The 21,227-nt window shown below is 40.8% G+C and overlaps 1 protein-coding gene across 1 annotated transcript in view; it reads right to left on the bottom strand.

The window, feature by feature from the left end:
• ubr1 (ubiquitin protein ligase E3 component n-recognin 1) overlaps positions 1 to 21,227 on the bottom strand; it is a 154,472-nt gene that overhangs the window by 53,297 nt on the left and 79,948 nt on the right. Inside the window, exons 22-25 of the mRNA XM_048600485.1 lie at positions 18,939 to 19,019; positions 18,159 to 18,340; positions 10,370 to 10,572; positions 1,314 to 1,407 (exon numbers count right to left, since the gene is read on the bottom strand). Of these exons, the coding sequence (XP_048456442.1) occupies positions 1,314 to 1,407; positions 10,370 to 10,572; positions 18,159 to 18,340; positions 18,939 to 19,019 (560 nt within the window). The remainder of the gene's footprint in view (positions 1 to 1,313; positions 1,408 to 10,369; positions 10,573 to 18,158; positions 18,341 to 18,938; positions 19,020 to 21,227) is intronic.

Below are 21,227 nucleotides of genomic sequence, written 5' to 3'. Positions count from 1 at the left end.
AGGCTGAATAGGCTGGGGCTATTTTCCCTCGAGCATCAGAAGCTGAGAGCTGACCTTTTGAGGTTTGTAAAATCGGCTACGACAGGATTTGAACCAAACTCCCCAGAACATTAACTGAATTTCTGGATTAATGTCTAGCGATAATACCACTACGCCATCACCTCCCGATTTAAACAAAAAGCTGGTTTGTCAGTGACCATGTAACCATTGTCAATTGTAATAAGAATACATCTGGTTCTCTAATGCCTTTTGGTGAAAGAAATTGACTGTCCTCACCTGGCCTAGTTTACACGTGGCTCTAGAGTCACAGCAACATGATTGACTCAAGTGCTCTCTGAAATGGTCTAGAAAGCTAACTAGTTCAACAGCAATTAGGGATGGCTAACAAATGCCAGCCTTGCCAGTGATACAAAATAAATGTGAGAGGTTGCTTTTGTGAGAAACACCATTGCTAAATGGGCCACACTAGTGCATGAACAAAATCAGAGTGTGGCTTTTGAACTTGTATCCAGCAGCAACATAAATATAAATAAAGGTCCCCAGGACCAAGAAAAGTTAGTGTACACTGGGGAGAAATCCTCAAGAGTGGGCTTCGAAGTTACTGCATTTGTAATTTTGTACAGATCTTCTTCTGTGTTTTTAATTAACCTATTTCCTTTACTGTCATTTGCCCTTGTTGTGCTGTATATACCTAATTTCAGAACTTTCCTTTTAATTTTCTGGCAGGTGGTTATTTTTATTTGTGCTGAAATTATTAACTGTACTTTACAGCAAATCATTGGCATTAAAGTCTCTCAGCTTTTCACAGATAATGGCCCGAAGCCAGGGCAAAGACAGCTTGTGGTTTGCAAATGTTTAAAACTGCATCAACTTTTGGATGTTCAAGAGTTGGACAGCCTTTACACCACTCATCCTGATTTATTTAAACTGTTTTATTGTATTAAATTAAATTGAATTCTTGTCCACATTTTATAGCACCTTTATAAAGTAAAGAAAATGTCCATAAAGTACTCTCACTGCATACACCAAAGAAATAGGAACTGGAGTAGGCGGTTCAGCCCCTCAAACCTGCTCAACCATTCAATAGGACCATAGTAATGGTACGATGTCATGGGTCTAACTGCTCATGTGCAGATGGATCATCACGGACATTTTTAAAAGGCAGTGCCCTAACTTCTGCATTGATACAAACGTTCTAGATGTTAAACTTTGGTTAAACTTTGGGCATTTGTTGTCAGCAAATCAAATTACACATCAAGGGCCACTTAGGAACAAATGTTAAACAAATACTGTACACTCACATAATAACTTACTTCTGCCAGCAGCTGGCATGCATCACATGGCCACAGCTTCCTACATGTGTACCACAGCCTAGGTCAGGGTGCATGATTATAGGGTCACAGTCATCTAAGTGAACAAGGAAATGAGACATGTCAAAATATGAGAACACCCCATTGATCATGCGAAAGGTATTGTGACAGTCTTTCCCCCAAACTCCCAAACACTGGAACTGAAGCAGACCATTCAGCACCTCAGGCCTGTTCCACCGTTCAATTAGATCTACCAATTGCAGTCTTGAGCATTTCAATTGCCCCAGCAACAACAGCCTTTTCAGAGAATATATTTCTGTTATGTGCTATGTGCAACAGTGGACCAATAAATGCTTGGTATCCTTCTCTAATAGGTGCCTCTTCTCAGTGAAAAGCCCCACTGCCCTATCTAAATATATAAGCAGTGTGGGGCTGGGCTTGAGCAACACATCCCCAAAGAATAAAGACAAAACCAATGCAGCATGAGAATAGAAGCAACATTTAAAAATACACCAGTCACCTCATTTGGAGGCTAACAACAAAGTATAACTTTCCTGAAAGCCAGAAGGAAAGGCAAATTACATTAGAAATCAACAGAACTGCAGATGCTGTAAATCAGGAACAAAAACAGAAGTTGCTGGAAAAGCTCAGCGGGTCTGGTAGCATCTGTGAAGAAAGAAAGGGTTCTGAGGAAGGGTCACCGGACCCAAAATGTTAACTCTGATTTTTTCTTCACAGATGCTGCAAGTCAAATTAAACTGTTTTATTGTTTTAAATTAAATTGAATTCTTGTCCACATTTTATAGCACCTTTATAAAGTAAAGAAAATGTCCATAAAGTACTCTCACTGCATACACCAAACAAATAGGAACAGGAGTAGGCTGTTCAGCCCCTCAAACCTGCTCAACCATTCAATAGGATCACAGCTGATCTAACATCTCTCACAACCACTTTCAAGTCTTTTCCTTGTAATCCTTGCTTCCCTGCCTACTTTAATTAACTAATATCAATAATCTATCTCAGCCTTAAATTTATACAAGGACTCTGTGTAAAGGCGTTCCAAAGACGCTCAATCCTCAGAAATTCCTTTTCATCTCACCCCTTTATTCTAAGGCCATGCCCTCTGGTCTTAGACTCTCCCATGAGGAGAAACATCCTCTCAGCATTTGCCTCATCAAGCCCTTTAAGAATCTCATATTTCACAATGAGATCACCTCTCATTCTTCTCAAGCCCAGTGAGTAGAGTCCTAACCTGTTTAGGCTTTGCTCATAAGACAATCCTTCCACGCCAGGGACCATCCTAGTGAACCTTCTCTGAACTGCTTCCATTGAAATAATATTTTCCTTAGGGGGTCTAAAACTGTTCACAGTACTCCAGATGTGATCGCACCAGCACTTTATACAGTCATAGTAAGACGTCCCTATTGTATACTCCTACACCCTTGAAGTAAGGGCCAACATTCCATTAGCCTTCCTGATTAACTATTGCCCGTTTATGCTAGCATTCTGTGTTTCATGCACAGGTTCCCCCCAGTCCCTCTGTTATGCAGCTTTCTGCAGTTTTTCTTCATTTCAATTTTACTGTTCTTGCGTTCTCCCTTTCAAAATGAACTTCATATTTTCCTCACATTATACTCCATTTGCCAACCTTTTGCCCACTTACTTAACCTATCAATATCTCTCTGTAAAGTGTATCCCTCTTGCAACCTGTCTTTCCATCTATTTTAGTCTTCTATAAATTTGGTTACAGTATATTCACTTCCTTCCTCCAAGTCATTAATATATATTATAAACAGCTGCGGTCCCAGCACTGATCCCTGTGGAGCCCCACTGGCGACAGATTGCCAACTTGTAAAAAAGAACCCCTTATCCACACTTGTTCTTTTCTGCCCACCAGCCAATTCTCTATCCATGCCAAAATATTGCCTCCAATACCATGGGTTTTTAAACTTATGACTGAACCTTTGTGGAATACATCGTCAAACACCTTTTGGAAGTCCAAATACAAATGGTTCCCTCTATCCATTCCGGTTAAGACTTCTTCAAAGAACAAAGTAATCAGTCACTATTACTCTTGGATGAAGATATGCTGACTTTGCTTGATTAGATTATTCTATGTGTATATTGTTACCTGAATACAAAAAGCTCCCCATTGCGAGTAAGCACCTTGCACCAATTATATTTTCATATTCATAAGATTTAAGAAACAGGAGCAGGAGTAGGCTACTTGGCTCTTTGAATGTGTTCCATCATTCCATAGCTTTTATGATCCTGGCCTAAACTTCACTTTCCTGCCTGGTTCCAAAACCCTTAACTCTGTTGTAAATCAGAAAATCTGTCCCATTCAGCCTTCAATACATTTAATGACCATAGTTAGAGATTAAAGACTCAGTGAAAAGATTCCTCTTCATCTCCTTCCAAAATCGGAGACCTAGGGGGAGATTTATGGCCTTATGGTATTATTGCTAGACTAATAATCCTGGTAAAGTTTTGGGGACTGGGTTCAAATCCCACCATCGCACATGGAATTAAGAGTTTAATGATGACCATGAAACCAATGTCGATTGTCATAAAGACCTGTCTGGTTCACTAACATCCTTCAGGGAAGGAAATCTGCTGTCCTCACCTGGTCTGGCCTACACATGACTCCATACCCACAGCAATGTGGTTGATTTCCAACTGACCTCTATGGTGGCCTAGAAAGTCACTCAGTTTTAACAATCACTATGAAATCTCAAAAAAAAGAAATGAAACCAGATGGCATCAACCTGGAAACTGGAAATGACCATGGCAAAAATAGCCCTGTTGACCTTGCAAAGTCCTCCTTACTAACATTTGGGGACTAGTGCCAAACTCTGGAGCGCTCTCTCAGATTAGTTCAAGCCTGACAGCTAGAAGCACTGGAAACTGCAACAGCTATGGGCCCTGACAACATTCAGGCAATTTTAAGAAGATTTGTGCTCCAGAACTTGCCACACTCTTAAACCAAGCTTTTCCAGTACAGCTACAACACTGGCATTTACGTCTGGTACACAAAAACGTGACAATTCCAACCTAGTCAATTACCACCCCATCAGTCTACTCTTGATCATCAGTAAAGTGATGGAAGGTGTCATCAACAGTGTTAACAAACAGCAATAACCTGCTCAGTGACACCCAGTTTTGGTTCTGTCAGGGCCATTCAGGGCTCCTGACCTCATCTCAGCCCAAATGCACAGAAGAGGTGAATTCCAGAGGTGAGGTAACAGTGACAACCTTGAAATCAAGGGACGAGTGTGACATCAAGGAGCTCTAGCAAAACTGGAGAAAATGGGAATCAGGAGAAATCTCTCTACTGGTTGAAGTCATACCTGGCACATCGGAAGATGATTATGGTTGTTGGACATCAGTCATCTCAGCTCTAAGACATCTTTGCAGGAGTTCCTCAGGGTAATGTCCTAGGCTGAATCATATTCAGCTGCTTCAATGACTTTCCCTCCATCACAAGGTCAGAAGTGGGGATGACCACTGATGATTGCACAATGTTCAGCACCATTTGCCACTCATCGGATACTAAGGCAGCCCCATTTCAAATACAAGAACTGGACAATATCCAGGCTTGGGCTAACAAGTGGTAAGTAACATTAGTGCACACAAATACCAGGCAATGACCACTTCCAACAAGAGACAATCTAACCACTTCCCCTTGACATTCAATTGTGTTACCATCACTGAATTTCCCACTATCAACATCCTGGGGCTTACCATTGACCAGATATTGTTCTGGACTAGCCATATAAATACAATAACTACAAAAGCAGGTCAAAGGCTAGGCAAGTAACTCACCTCCTGACTGATCAAAGCCCGTTCATCACCTACAGGGCACAAATCAGGTTTGTGATGAAATACAACCCACTTGCCTGGACGGTGCAGCTCCAACAACACTCAAGATGCTTGACAAATTCCAAGACAAAGCAGCCAATTTGATTGGCATCATATCCACAAACATCCACTCTCTCCACCACTGACGGTCAATAGCAGCAGTGCGTACCATTTCCAAGATGCACTGCAGAGATTCACTCCTGACTCCTTAGCACCTTCCAAACCCATGATTATTCCCATCTAGAAAGATAAGGGTAACAGATACATGGGTACACCATCACCTGCTGTTAAAACAGTTTAAAGACTTCCTTCTGACACAAAGCCTGGAATACCACAAATTAATCTGCCCTCCTGCTGGTGTGTAACTGATCTTAAAGAGTCATATACAGTCACATAGTACAGAAACAGACCCTGCAGTTCAACCAGTCCATGCTGCACATAATCCCAAACTAAACTAGTCCCACCTGCCTGCTCCTGGCCCATATCCTTCCAAACCTTTCCTATTCATATATCCATCTAAATGTCTTTTAAATGTTGTAATTGTACCTGCATCCAACACTTCATCAAGAAATTCATCTTCTCAATTAAAACCTGATTACTGCCTTGTCTGTCTTTTTGTAGGTTATAAAAGGTCCAAGTTTGTAATTTATTTTCTAGGTAGTTTATCTACTCATGTTTTCTTGAAAATTATGCTTGAATTCATTGTTCAAAATTACTTTCTGACCTTTGTAAATGAAACAAGTCACCTTCACAGAATTGGACACTAACATTTTACCACTATTTTTAAAATCCAAATTCTCAAGTGACATTATAATTTTTTTTTAAAACACTTTATACCTTAGTAACTGCCTTTATTAAAGATTGAGACTCTAGTTTCAGACCGGCATTTCTCATACTTAAACTAAATATAAAATTCTGAAATATTCTGATTCCCCCTTCCCAAGACATCTCTTTGCTAGAAGTCATTAACAAATCATACCTCATTACACATCACCAAGTTTAAAATAGCCTGCTTCCTGGTTGGCTTGATTCTGTATTATTCCAAGAAACTGGCCCCGATACACTATGAGCTCATCCTCTGGGCTACCTTTGCCAATTTGATTCATCCAATCTATGAGAAGATTTATCTCCTATTACTATTGCAGTCTCTTTCTTCCAAGCCACTATTTTTCCCCAGATTTATACTGGCTGACAGGATAGCTGTCAGGAGACAGCTTCCCTTTGCTATTTGTTATTTTCATCCAAAATTATCCTTATGCCTTGATCTCCAAATAAAGATAATTTTCAGTACTAAATTGGTTTCATCTGAAGCTACACCACCTTTTCCCCCCCCACTTTCTTCTTGTCCTTCCAATTTTTTTTTATTATTCATTTGTAGGACGTGTCCATGCTGGCTGGCCAGCAATTCTTGTCCATCCCTAGTTGCCCTTGAGGTGGTGGTGTTGAGCTGCCTTCTTGAACCGCTGCAGTCCACCAGTCCTCCAAAATGTCATGTTCAAGTCGCTGCCACGGTCACTCAGCAACTACATCACTAACAACAGTTATCATTTCAAAGCCATTTATTTATTGTTGCATTAGCAACACAAATCTTGTTATGGCTGATGTCTGCATTTAGATAAAGAGCCTTTAATTCTGACATCTTCAGAATTATTCTTGCTCTGGCCTTCTTTACTGACGGAGTTGAACTGCCCCTTCCTGTCATCCTCTGGTCAGCATTAACTGTATTGCTTCCTGCACTACTGCCTTACCCCTCACGTGAAGCTTGCCCTCCATACAGCTACTGAAGATCCTCTCAACCAACTATAGTTATATAATTTTCCAGGTCACTGGTTCCAATGTTGTTCAGGTGAAGAGCCCCCCAATGACACGATTCCCTCTTTCTTCAGTACAGATGCCATTACTGTGAATCAAGACAATTCTTCCAGCATTCAACTCTGGTTTTACTTACACTATGTCAATTTGCTTGTGGCTCAGCTAATAATCCAGAGATCATTACTCTGAGGTTCTGCTTGTTATTTCCAAGCATTCAGTATTTCTTCAGGAGAACCTCTTTTTTTTTTTAGTCCTATCGTTAGTACTTACTTGGACGATGATCACCTGATCTTTTTCCCTTACCTCCAAATGCTTCCCCAGCCACAAGATTACCCTTAACTCTCACACCATGCAAATAAAACAACCTTCTGGACTTCTGCCCTTGGCTGCTGACAACGATATCAGTGGCCCCTATCTCTACTGTCATCTTCGACTACAACAACATTGTTGTTGCTTTTTGGTATTCTTTGATATTTTACCCTGGATTTTGGAAACAAAAGCACTTAGTTATGATCTCACAGACTTGAATGCTCATTCAGATAAAATAACACTCCTCAGGAAACATGTTACATGAAAACATTCCTAAATGGCTCAGTCAAAATTCATTGCAATGTCACATGCTTCTTGAAAGCTCAGTGTTGTGAATGAACAAATCCTAACAAAGTGTAACAGCTACGACTCTGGGGTACTTGGCATACAAAACAGGTACTGAGCTTGGATTTTATCCTGCTCGGCAATGTTAATTACTTAATTACCATGATACTCCAAAGTTTATGATGCTAATTCCATGTTTTTGATCTGTCAGGAAATATCCACCGATGCAAATGACCAACTGAGCATGACAGATTTCTCAAATGCAAGATCACAATATAACCCTTACTAAATATTACACAGATGTTTTGCATCCACTCACCACCATGTAAATTACTATTTAAAATTTTGTGCTCAAGTTGACAGATGTTATTAGTATGCAGCAGGATTTTTTTCAATCTTGTTCTCTGTGTTAACATGAAATAGTGAAGGTGGTTCTGTGAACAGAAGTCAGGTACACTTCCCACCTAGCTATAAGGGCACACCAAAACTCCAAATGCTTCTTCCTTGACTACATAACTAAAATCAGAACGCCTGCCCCCTTTAGCAAGGCTAAACAATATTATGAGATACAAATGAAGCAGAGCAAGATAGTGGACAAAAACACATCCCTCCCCGATGCGCCCAATGTTTTCTATGCTTGGTTCGAGCAGAACGCTAGCGGTGCGGTGTTACTTGCCCCGACAGCCCCGGTCACACCTGTGCCCACTGTCACTGCTGCAGACATCAGACGGTCTTCCTGGGAGTCAACTCAAGGAAAAGGACAGGCCTGGACAGAATGCCCGGTGGATCAGCTGGCAGAGGTATTCACTGACATCTTCAAAACCCCCTCCTTCAAGCCGTAGTCCCCACCTGCTTCAAGAAGACCACCATCATCCCAGTACCAAAGAAAACATATGCCATGTGCCTTAATCAACTCCAGTCTCCCATCCTGCCTCGATCCCCTACAACTTTGCCTACCGATTTAACAGGTCCCCAGTGGACGTTATTTCCCTAGCTCTGCACTCACTCCTGGAACATCTGGACAACAAGGACACCTACATCAGACTCCTGCTCATCACCTACTACTCCGCCTTTAGCACTATATTATCCCCTCCAGACTGAGACCTGGGTCTCGGCTCTGCCCTCTGCAACTGGATCCTCAGGTTTCTGGCCAACAGACAGCAAAGATAGAAATCTGCACATCCTCCTTGATAATATTCAACACTGGAGCCCACCCATGGTTGAGCTCTCAGCCCTCTACTGTACTCCCTATACACACACAACAGTGTTGCCAAATTCTGAACAAATGCCATCTACAAGTTTGCTGACGGCACCGAAGTAGGACGGACAACAAACAATGATGAGGCAGAATGCAGAAAGGAGATAGAGGACTTGGTGACGTGGTGCAATGATAAAATCCTTTCTCTCAACGTTGGCAAAACTGAAGAATTGATCATTGACTTCAGAAAAAAAAGGAGAACACTCCCTCCATCTACAACAATGAAGCTGAGGTTGAGAAGGTTGTGAGTGTCAAATTCCTAGGAGTGACAATAACTGACAACCTGACCTGACTTCCCACGTAGATGCAATGGTCAAGAAGTCACAATGACACCTCTTCTTCCTCAGGCGGCTCAGAAAATTTGCCAGGTCCTTCAGATCCGTCATCAAGTTTTACAGATGCACCAATGAAAGCATACTGTCTGGGTCCATAATTGCTTGGTATGGCAACTGTTCTGCCCAAGACCATAAGAAATTACAGAAGGTTGTGTGCACAGTCCAGACCATCACAGAAGCCAAACGTCCATCCATTTACACGGCCTGTTGCTGCAGAAAGGCTGCCAATATCAAAGACCCATCCTAATCTGGCACTCCTACAACCTCTTCCATCAGGCAGAAGATACAGAAGCCTGAACACATGCACCAGCAGGTTCAAGGACAGCTTCTTCCTTGCGGTTTTTAGATTCATGAATGGATTCTCTAACTTCAAAGAATGCTGATCTTGTTAAAGTTGATCTTGCCTAGCGCACGCCCTGTACAATGTAACATGTATGCCTCCATCCAAGATTTTGTTCCACCCTATGATCTGCATATCCTCGCTTACTATGATTTGCCTCTATTGCTTATAAATAAAGCTTTTCACTGTACTTAGATACACGTGACAGTAAATAAATCAAATTACATCAGAAAGTCATGGTGAGTGAAACAGTTGTGGCTTAGCACAACACTTTATAGCACTGAACTTTGGTAGCAACAATTATGATTTTTTTGTTATTATGGAGGTGAGTCAATAAAGAAGGGCCTCAGAACAGAATTAATGCCTTTTGTTGGCATATGACACCATTTGTATCTGCACTGAATACTGAAGATAACCTCTATTTCTTCTAATTTACTACCTATTGTCTATTTAATATCAAGATGAGGAGGAATTTCTTTTCTCAGAGAATAGAGAATCTATGAAATTCTTTACTGCAGAATGCTGTTAAGGCTGGGTCATTAAGTATGTTAAGGCCGAGATAGACAGATTTTTAACCAGTAAGGGAATTCACAGTGATGGCGAAAACGCAGGAAAATGAAGGTGAGGATTATCAGATAGCTACGATCTCAGTGAATGGCACAGCAGTCCCGATAGGCTGAATGGCCTACTTCTGCTCTTATGTCTTATGATCTTACCTGATGCCAGCAAATAACTTAGCCCGAACTCTGGAATAGTGTTGTATCAGAAACTGTCTTGGAATTTCAAATTAAAAGACAGTTTCCACAGAAGTTGACTCAATGCACGAATCAAATTACTTGTACACAGAATTGAGTTTTACCTCCTAGGTTCATTATAGTTCGAGATCTACTTTTTGACAGCGCTGTGGATCTCTGAACACATGCTGCTAGGACCATGGCCATTTCATCAGTTTTCACTTCCTGCTCTTCCTGACACAAAATGCAGGTCAGTGTTATTTTCTCAGCTGCAGTTGCACCTTGCATCGGTCCCAATGCCACACCAGAATCCTCAGCGGTTGGAGTACTGTAAGAAAAAACAAGACTCCTCACACTAATCTAAAAGGGAGATTGCTTCAACATAAATAGTTCCTGTTAACTATATTCTTTCCTTCTTGCATTTTACTTCACCGAATCAAGCGTGGTGACAGTAATGTCAAGCAAATGTTTCAATAGGAAAACCCATGTGCCCTGCTTCTTGGAACAGGAGCTTTATTTCTTAAAAAAACAAGCACTTGACCTCATCTGTACAATTACAGGCGAGATGATGGCCTAGTTTTATTGTCGCTGGGCTGTTAAGCCAGAAACCCAGGTAATGTGCTGGGGACCTGGGTTTGAATCCGGTGATGACAAATAGTGGAATTTGAATTCGATAAAAATATGGAATTACCAGTCTAATGATGACCATGAAACCATTGTAGACTGTCAGAAAAACCCATCTGCTTCACTAATGTCCTTCAGGGAAGGAAATCTGCCAACACTACCTGGCCTACATGTGACTCCAGACTCACAGCAATTTGGTTGACAATGTTAAAGGACAGAAAATGCTGGCCTAGACAATGAAGCTCTCATTCCATGAATAATGTTAACATTATACAATGGATACAGCACAGAAGGTGGCCATTTAGCCCACTGTACCCAAGTCTTATCTCTACAAGTCCCACTGAGTTTCACTCAGATGAAGTGATTTCACCTGACAAAAGAACAGCACTCCGAAGCTCATGATTTCAAATAAACCTGCTGAACTATAACCTGGTGTTGTGTGACTTCTGACCTCGTCCACCCCAGGCCAACACTGGCACCTCTATATCATAGCTACCATTGACACCACAAAGTGCCAGCTCAAAGTGAAGAGGATCTCCAAAAAGATCACGCATATCGACAAGACTTCACTTGATGAAGGAGCAGTGCTCCGAAAGCTTGTGACTTCAAATAAACCTGTTGGATTATAACCTGGTATTGTGTGACTTCTGATCTTTTCACTAATGGCAACAATTCCTCTCCATCTCCTCGGTCTAGACTCACTTGCATTTTATCTTTTCAACCTTCTTTTCCAAAGAGAAAATCCTAGCTTCTCCAGCCTCTCCCCAGGACAAACCTTGTAAATCTTTTCCACGCCTGCTCCAAAACTACGGTGTTCAGAATTGGACCCAAAGTCCAGTTGAGGAACATCCAGTGTTTTACATAAGTTGACCCTAAAATTCCAGGACCTGCATTTTTAACCACTTCCTCAATCTGCTCTTGCACCTTCAATGGTATGTGTCCTAATATCCAAGTCTATGTGTTCCTGAACCCATTCAGAATCTCCTTGTTCTTCCTGCCAAAATTCATCACTTCTCTGCATTAAATTTCATCAGTCACTTAGATAGCTATCCTACCAGCCTGTCTACATCTTGAAGTCTGATCAGTATCCTCTTCACAGTTCACAACACTTCCAAACTGAGACATCTGCCAACTTTGAAACTGTGCCTTGTGGACCAAGTTTATAAGTATATAGTTAAAAAGTACAAGCCCTTGGAGAGCACTTGTGATGAATCCTTCTTTTTGGTTAGCAGTCTTTGCACTGTGCATTCAGTGAAAATGGCAAACTTGAATAGAATTCCATAGTTGTTAGGTGGCAAATTTAATTCTGCCCTTTAATAGGGAGAGACTTAAGGCAAGTATATGCATCACTCAGGACGGTTCAGGATCAATAAGAAACAGTTCTGGGGACACAGGCACTTAGAGAAAGAGAACAGATTGGGGCAGAATCCACATTAGGAGTGCTGATTTTTTGGCTGTCCTGCAGGGAAGGACTCAACAGCAGTTAGATAGTTCTGTTCTGTTGGAATGAGCTCAAGTAGTTGTTCTAGGAATTAGTAGGGAGCTAAGAGTCAGGACTCAGTCATTCTGGCAGCTGAGAAAGTAGGAAGGTTGCTGGTTGCGTGCTGGCAGAAGCCATAGGGATTTGGAAGGAGCCTGTGAGCATGAATACCTTCATACAACTGAGAGAGTTAGGGCAACAGAATAGAATAGAATCCCTACAGTGCGGAAACAGGCCCGTCGGCCTAACAAGTCCACACCGATCCTTGGTGCATCCCACCCAGACCCATCCCTCTATAACCCACCTAAGCTACGCATCCCTGAACACTATGGGCAATTTAGCATGGCTAATCCACTTAACTTGCACATCTTTGGACTGTGGGAGGAAACTGGAGTACTGGGAGGAAACCCATGCCGACACGGGGAGAACGTGCAAACTCCACACAGACAGTTACCCAAGGGTGGAATCGAACCCGGGTCCCTGGCGCCGTGAGGCAGCAGTGAGCCACTGTGCCACCCACAAGGGTTGAAAATCCCACAAACAATATTAGCTTCATTCTGACCAAGATAAGAAGTTGGGGACAAAACTAGCTTGGTGAAGCTAGCTGTTGGCAAAGAGCTGGAGCCGTGCTTCTGAGTAAGGACCGGAGTGCAGTTTCAGAATCATAGGGAATGTGAGCCCAAGACAGGAGAGTGCTCACATAGAACATGAACAGTTGTTGGGCAATCCATGATAGAATGGCTCTTAAGATAGGGTTTCAAGACGAGATCAACAAAAGTGAAGAACTGCAATCCCTTGTGAAGCTTAATGAAATTTGATGACCAGTCTTGTCATTAACATCTGGAGGGAGTCATCAAAAAAAATTGTGGGATCTGTTTGGATTGTGTATGCATAGTGTTCGATCAGTTTATAACCCATATTGGCCACATGTTAATATTGGATGTTAGAAATAAGTTGCACATTTATTCTAAATTGTATTAATGTTCTAACTTATAAACTTTTTTTTATTCACTCACATTGTTGTATGTTCAAAATTGTGGAATCTTGAGTCTTTATTTCCATAGCAAGTCTCCTGGATCTCTCAGCTTGCTATTTCAAAAATAGAAGTTACTGGCCCATAACCAGATCATTACAAAGTTATCAGTTTGGTCTAGCACTATAAATTCTAATGCATACATTCCTCCAGTGTGATGAATGACCACTCATCACTATTCTCATTCCTATCACTCTGCTAGCTTTATATCAATGCTGCTACTTGGGCTTCAACCTTGCTGAAAAGCATATTCTGTGGTATTTATCAAAAGTCTTTTGGAAGTTCAGATGCACCATATCCACTGTATTACCCCTAATCAACTCTGTTCCTCATCATAAACTCAATCAAGTTAGTCTTCAGCAAATCAGCACAGTTGTTCATTAGTTATTTCACATTTGTTTTCAGTGAATGCTAAATTTTATCATAATTATCCTTTCCCAGCATTCAGGTTAACTGAATGGCCTGTGATTGCTGAGTGCACTCTTCAAATCATTAACACGATTGCAATTCTTCATTTCTCTAGCATCACTCATTCTTCTTTAGAAACAGGAAAGATTATGACCAGTGCTTCCTTAATTTTCAGTCTTACTTCCTGGTGGATACTCAGATGAAATTCATTGAGCCCTTGTAAGTTATTAACTTGAAGTATAGCCAGCTTGGCTAATACTTCCTGATTATCAAGTTTAGCACATCTAGTTTCTCAGCCACCTGCTCTTTCACAATCTTCTTCTTGCCGAAAACAGATGCAAAATACTCATAACAGTTCAACCATTTTGGTCTACCTTTTTACTATTTATAAACCTATAAAAGACTTCAGAAGTCCATTTTCTTAACTGCCAGTCTCTTCTCGGACCCTCCGTCTTTCTTATTTCCTTTCTTGCTTCCCTCTGAACTTTGTATCTTTGGCCTGTTTATCCATCAGACATGTTTCGTATTCACACATTTTTAAAAAAAATCTTTAACATAGAAAAGGATACTTATAGGAACGCTTAAAAAAAAAACTGAGATGCCTAAGGAAATATTTTGATAGTAAGGTGCTTTTTAAAATGTTTTGTTGGTTAGGGATTGCTGCAGAAAAATCCTCGTTAAGATCATGGTTGATCTGATTTTGGCTTTAACATTTGTCTTGACTTTTCATAACCTTTGACTGCCTCGTAGGTCAAAAATCTGTTTAACACAGGCTTGAATGTATTCAATGGCCCAACCTCTATGGCTGTCTTTGCATTGATAATTCTAAAAATTAAATGAACCTCTGAAAGAAGAAATCCCTTTTTAAATTCAGTCTTAAAATGGGAGACCCCTTATTTTTAAACAGTACCTCCTAGTTTTAGATTTTCCGGAGAGTATAAGCATCCCTTTCTCTACACTGTCAAGAACCCTCAGTATCTAAATATATTTCAATAAATTCATCTCTCATTCTTGTAAATTTCAATGAGTACAGATCCAACCTACTCAACCTTTGCTCATAAGACATTCATCAACAATAAGTTGATGAATGGTCTCTGAACCACTTCCAATGCTAGTATTTCGTTAAATATGGAAAAGAATGCTGCACTCAATAGAATACCATACTCCAGGTATGGTCTCATCAATACCCTGTGTGGTTGCAGAATTTTCCTACTTCAATGCTCCATTCACATTGCAAAAAAGAAAATTTTAATTGGATTCTTAGTAACTTGTTATACCTGCATGCTAAGCTTTTGTGATCAATGTACAAGAACTTCTAAATCGCTTCTGTACTTATTCTGATACCATTTAAATAATATTCTATTGTTCCATTCCTTCTGCCAAAGCAGACAATCTCATTTTCCACGTAGTACTCAGTCATTTCTCCCCCACTCACTTAACCTCCCTTTGCAGACTCTTTGCATCCTTCCCATAACTTGCTTTTACGTCTATCTTTGTATTATCAGTAAATTTGATCCCTTCATTCAGGCAATTAGTGTGGTTTGTAAATACTTGAGGCCTCAGGTATTCTACTCATTGCGGTTTATCAACCTGAAAAGCAACCTATTTTCCAACTCACTTTTCTATTAGTTGGCCGGTCCTCTATCTACTCTAATATCTCCCAATAATGCGGGCTCCTATCTCACATAGTAAACTTGTTTTGTGGTTCCTTCTGAATGCCTTTTGGAAATCTAAATAAACCACATTTACTAGTTTCCCTTTACTACCCTGGCTGTTACATCCTCAAAGTTGCCAAAGAGCATTTTCCTTTCACAAAACACTGTTGACTCTGCCCGATGATTGTATTATGGTTTTCTAAATGTCCTACTATGACTTCCTTAAGTGATTCTAGCATTTTCCCAATGACAGATGTTGGGCTAACTGGCCGATTTCCTTCTCCTTTAATGACTAGAAACATGGCATATTTGCTGTTTCCAATCTACTGAGACCTTTTCATAATCTAGACAATTTTGTAATTAGTAGACAGTCCACTGATTTGAGAAATATTTCACCAAATGCTCAAGGTGACACCATGAAACGAGATGTGCCCTGGAAACACCACTAATTCGATCCTGTCACTTGCCTTTTTGCAGAACAAACCAATTTTTCTTTCAGCTCTCAAAATTCTTACCCAATTTTTCAGAGCTCACTTTATACAGGAACCTGGCAGTTATGAAAGAAAGACAGCTTTCATTCTCAGGACGATCAGATGGATTGAGTTCCAGATTTCAGAGATGAGAAATGAAAGGACACCATGTCAGAATTATATATACATTTATAAAGTGCTGCAATGAGTGGCTTATGCATCTAAGTTAAGCACTACAGAAAAACAGAATCAAGTTTTAGGGAAATCATTTCAGTTGAACAAGATGCCCTCTAATATCATGCTCTCAAGGGACACTCAAAGACCGGTGACGCGCTAAATGCCCTACTCGTTTCTTTGAAAGTGCCACAAGAACTACTATGGGGTCGAGCAATATGAAGCTGTGCAAACTACTGTAATACATCCAGGCAGCATAAATGATGAGCATGAAACAGGATACAGAAGGTAGGAAATGGGCAAAGCTTTTAGGATTGGGAGAAAAAGTGGGAAGTGTTGTCCTCTATGCATTTGATTTGGTGTTTACTGCGTGCAAAAATTGTTTGGACTCCAGAATAGGAGCTATATTGCCAAAGTTTGCAGATGATACCAAATTTCAGGGTGGACTTTTGGGTGGTGGTGTAGATGCTAGGATATATAAAGTGGAAGACATTGCAAAACACATGATTTGATGGCAAATTAAATTTAACACTGCACAATGTGCCTTGGTTCATTTTAGTAGGCCAAATAAGGAGACTAATTTGCCTTGTGAAATAATAGGTAAACAGAAATAAGTGGGAATCTAGGGAAGGGATTGCTGGGCCGCTTGCTGGCATATTTGTATCATCAATAGCCACGGGTGAGGTATCAGAAGACCGGAGGGTGGCTAACATGGTGCCATTATTTAAGAAAGGTGGCAAGGAAAAGCCAGGGAACTATACACCAGTGAGCCCGGCATCAGTGATGGGCAAGTTGTTGGATGGGATTCTGAGGGATAGGACTAACATGTATTTGTAAAAGCAAGGACTGCTTAGGTTAGTCAACATGGCTTTGTCTCACTAACTTGATTGAGATTTTTGAAGAAGTGACAAAGAGGATTGATGAAGGCAAAGTGGTGGACGTTGTCTATTTGGACTTCAGTAAGGCATTTGACGAGGTTCTGCATGGTACACTGGTTAACAAGGTTAGACCCATATGGAATACAGGAAGAGCTAGCCATTTAGATACAAAGTTGCTAGAAGATAGGAGTCAGAGGGTGGTGGTGGAGGGTTTTTGACTGGAGGCCTGTGATCAACGGTGTGCTGCAGGGATCAATGTTAGGTCCACTGCTTTTGTCATTTATATGGATGATCTGGATGTGAATACAGGGAGGTATGGATAGTATATTTGCAGATGACACCAAAATTAGTGGCAGAGGAGACAGTGAAGGAGGTTACCTCAGGTGACCTTATAGAGGTTTATAAAATCACGAGGGGCATGAATAGGGTGAATAGTCAAGGTCTTTTCCACAGGGTAAGGCAGTCCAAAACTACAGGGCAAGGTTACGGAATGAGCTGCCAGAAGAAGTGGTGGAGTCTGGTATAATTACAACATTTATAAGGTATCTGGATGGTTACATGAATAGGAAGGGTTTAGAGGGATATGGGCCAAATGCTGGCAAATGGGGCAAAATTAATTTAGGATACATGGTCTGCATGGATGAGTTGGACTGAAGGGTCTGTTTCTGGGCTGTACATCTCTATGATTCTACAACTCTATATGCAAGTTGCTAATGCTCATTAAGGCCATAAAGTACCAGGGCTCATTTCCAGAGGAAAAAATATAAAAATAGCGAGGGACTGCTTAATTTCTGCAGCAGCTTGAGTACATGACATCTGGGATACTGTGCACAACTCTGGTCTCCATACTACAAAAAGAATATTAAATTAGTGGAAAAAATGCAGGAAAAACTTACAAGGATATTAGCAGAACAGGGGGGACTCAAATGTCTGGAAATCAGACTGTAGCTCTTTTCTTGAAGAAAGATGACCAAGAGGATGCTATATAGGGGTAATTTAAAACTATGGGAGAGGTTTGATTAGGCAGACAGAGAAACTGCACAGATCTTTAATATGTCAGCAGTCAATAAAATGAGCAGTATCAGATTGGTTGCCTGTTATTGCTTTTTCATTGCTTCTGGTCAATAGTACGCAGTTTTATCAAACTAAGCTACAAATTTAAATGCTCTCATTGCATCTATCTGTCACATACCTATCTACTTCAGTCCTGACTGTCCCTTGTTTTGGTGCTTCTGTTGCCTTCTCGTATAGGTGTTTGTTTGATTCAATGAAGTTTTTCTGCATTGCAGACATCTGTGCCATAATCTTCTGCCGATATAATTTGGCAGCCTCTGCTTTCCGTTTACGCTCGGCTTTATCTTTGTCCTGTGTAGTCTGCAATTTGATGAGAAACTTTTAGTCTTTCAAAACCTCTGCATGCCCAAAAATCCATTACAAGTGAATGATTTTCCAAGTGTAATGTGGAAAAGGTGGCAGCCAATGTGATTATGATGACATAATCTATTTTGATGCTGTTACACAAGGGACAAATACCAGCCAGGACACTGGCTACAGCTCCCCTGCTCTTTTATTGGATTTGCCAAATGATCATTCACATCCATATGGAGAGACGGTTTCTTGCTTTAACATCTCAACCAAAAGAGAGCACCTCAATCAGGGGATCACTTTCTTCATACTGCACTGGGCACACCAATTCAGGCTGTGCATTCAGAACTCTGGAGTGGGACTTGAACCCACGACTTTCCAATGAAGAGGTGAAAGTATTACCGCAGGCCCTTGACAAAACCAAAATTGCTCCTAATCCAACTGTTCAGTTCCTTAATCCCGTTGATCACAAGTTTTGAACTCAGAGGGTACCCAGTTACCAGATCTCATCCAATGACTTCATTCGCAGACATACAGTACATGTTATATACCTGGATCAACACGAAATTTAAAAACAAAAAAAGAAAAGCATTAAAAGTGCCAGTACCTCATTTGCCTTTTGACTGGCTGCTTCTGTTGCTGAACATGGACTCGATTTCTCCCTCAGCTTTTTCACAGTTTCAAACATCTGAAATGTACAGACATATAACATTTGTACATTCCAAACTTTCTTCAGAGCATTTTTTTCAAATGTAATGTCTGCCAAAAGACTTTAAAAATATCAATGACCACTTTTCAAGCTTTCCTCCTCCTCCATTTCCTTCCTACCTTCAAAATAACAGAATTGCTTTAGATGCCAAGACTACCAATATTTATCCAAAGTCTGACATTTTCTTACATAGGTCATCAGATGTAATATGCCCCTACAGTTCCAGAAGGCCTGTGATAAGGTTCCACGTAACAAACCTTCGAGTAAGCATGCAGAATCATAGCAAGCAGAATGGATAACTGGCTGGTTACAAGACAGAAAGCAGAGACTAGATGGTAAAAGTAAGCCAGAGTGGCAGAAGGTGAAAAGTGGGGTCTCCAAAGATCACTACTGGTATCATTGTTATTGATAACTAACTATTTAGATTTTCAAATCAAAATGACAAATGTAAATTGGAGATTAAGGCAATATTGGGAGGATCAGTTCATACTGAGGAAAACTGCAACAAATTGAAGATAATGTGCGTAAACTAACTTCATTTGGCAATTAAATGCTCAAAGCTGAGGCATTGCAACTTGCAAAAGATGACAAGGAAGTCAGAGATAAACTTGAAAATAAGAATCTAAATGGGGTGGAATAGCAAAACCATCTTCACATTAATTTATTTGAGAAGAACTAAACAGTCAAACAAACCTCCAACAATTCCAGTCAAGGAACAGCAGCAGACTATTCAGTCTCTCAAGTATAATCTATTATTCAATCAGGTCATGGCTGACCTCAATTATTATTCACCTTTACTTAGAATCCCTTATCACCCTCAGCGAACAAAAATCTATTGATTGAGTGCTGAATACATCAACTGACCTGAAGCACCCAGAGCCTTTTAGGACTTGCATTGCACATTGTTTGAAAAGATTGTTCCCTGATTTCACTCCTCAATGCAATAGCTCTAATTTTAGGACACCACAGGTAATATCTTGTCTGTATCAGTGCCAACGAAAGCATACATAAAGAAATGGTGCTAAATGATGAAAAGACATACCTGATCAGACAGACCACTCCTCCCATAAAGATTTAGACTGACACTACAAAGGTACCTTTTGGAGTGAAGGGGGTTTTCAAGAAATTTTAAGTTAAATTTTCTGGCCTAGAAAGGCACAAAAAAGGTTGACGTTAGGAAGGAGGATGTGCTAGAAATTTTGAAAAACTTGAGGATGGATAAGTCCCCTGGGCCAGACAGGATATACCCAAGGTTACTACAGGAAGCGAGGGAAGAGATTGCTGCCCCTTTGGCAATGATCTTTGCGTCCTCGCTGTCCACTGGAGTAGTACCAGAAGATTGGAGGGTGGCAAATGTCATTCCCTTGTTCAAGAAAGGGAATAGGGATAATCTTGGAAATTACAGACCGGTCAGTGGTGGGCAAATTATAGGAGAGGATTCTGAGAGATAGTATTTATGATTATTTGGAAAAGCATAGTTTGATTAGAAATAGTCAGCATGGCTTTGTGAGGGGCATGTCATGCCTCACAAGCCTTACTAAATTCTTTGAGGATGTGACAAAACACATTGATGAAGGCAGAGCAGTGGATGTGGTGTATATGGATTTTAGCAAAGCATTCGATAAGGTTCCACACGGTAGGCTCATTCAGAAACTAAGGTGGCATGGGATTCAGGGAAATTTGGCTGGATACAAAACTGGCTGTCCAAAAGAAGACAGAGCGTGGTAGTAGATGGAAAGTATTCAGCCTGGAGCTCGGTGACTAGTGGTGTTCCACAGGAATCTGTTCTGGGACCTCTGCTCTTTGTGATCTTTATAAATGACTTGGATGAGGAAATGGAAGGGTGGGTTAGTAAGTTTGCCGATGACACGAAGGTTGGAGGAGTTGTGGACAGCGTGGAGGGCTGTTGTAGGTTGCAACGGGATATTGACAGGATGCAGAGCTGGGCAAAGAAATGGCAGATGGAATTCAACCCAGAAAAGTGCGAAGTGATTCATTTTGGAAGGTCGAATTTGAATGCAGAATACAGGGTAAATGGCAGGATTCTCAGCAGTGTGGAGGAACAGAGGGATCTTGGGGTCCACATCCATAGATCCCTCAAAGTTGCTACCCAAGTTGATAGGGTTGTAAAGAAGGTATGTGGTGTGTTGGCTTTCACCAGCAGGGGAATTGAGTTTAAGAGCCATG

The sequence above is a fragment of the Rhincodon typus genome, chromosome 8, assembly GCF_021869965.1.
Source record: "Rhincodon typus isolate 14 chromosome 8, sRhiTyp1.1, whole genome shotgun sequence".
Classification (NCBI taxonomy): Eukaryota; Metazoa; Chordata; class Chondrichthyes; order Orectolobiformes; family Rhincodontidae; genus Rhincodon; species Rhincodon typus.
The sequence above is the reverse complement of the archived record's forward strand: the minus strand, read 5'-3'. Positions and strand labels throughout refer to the sequence as shown.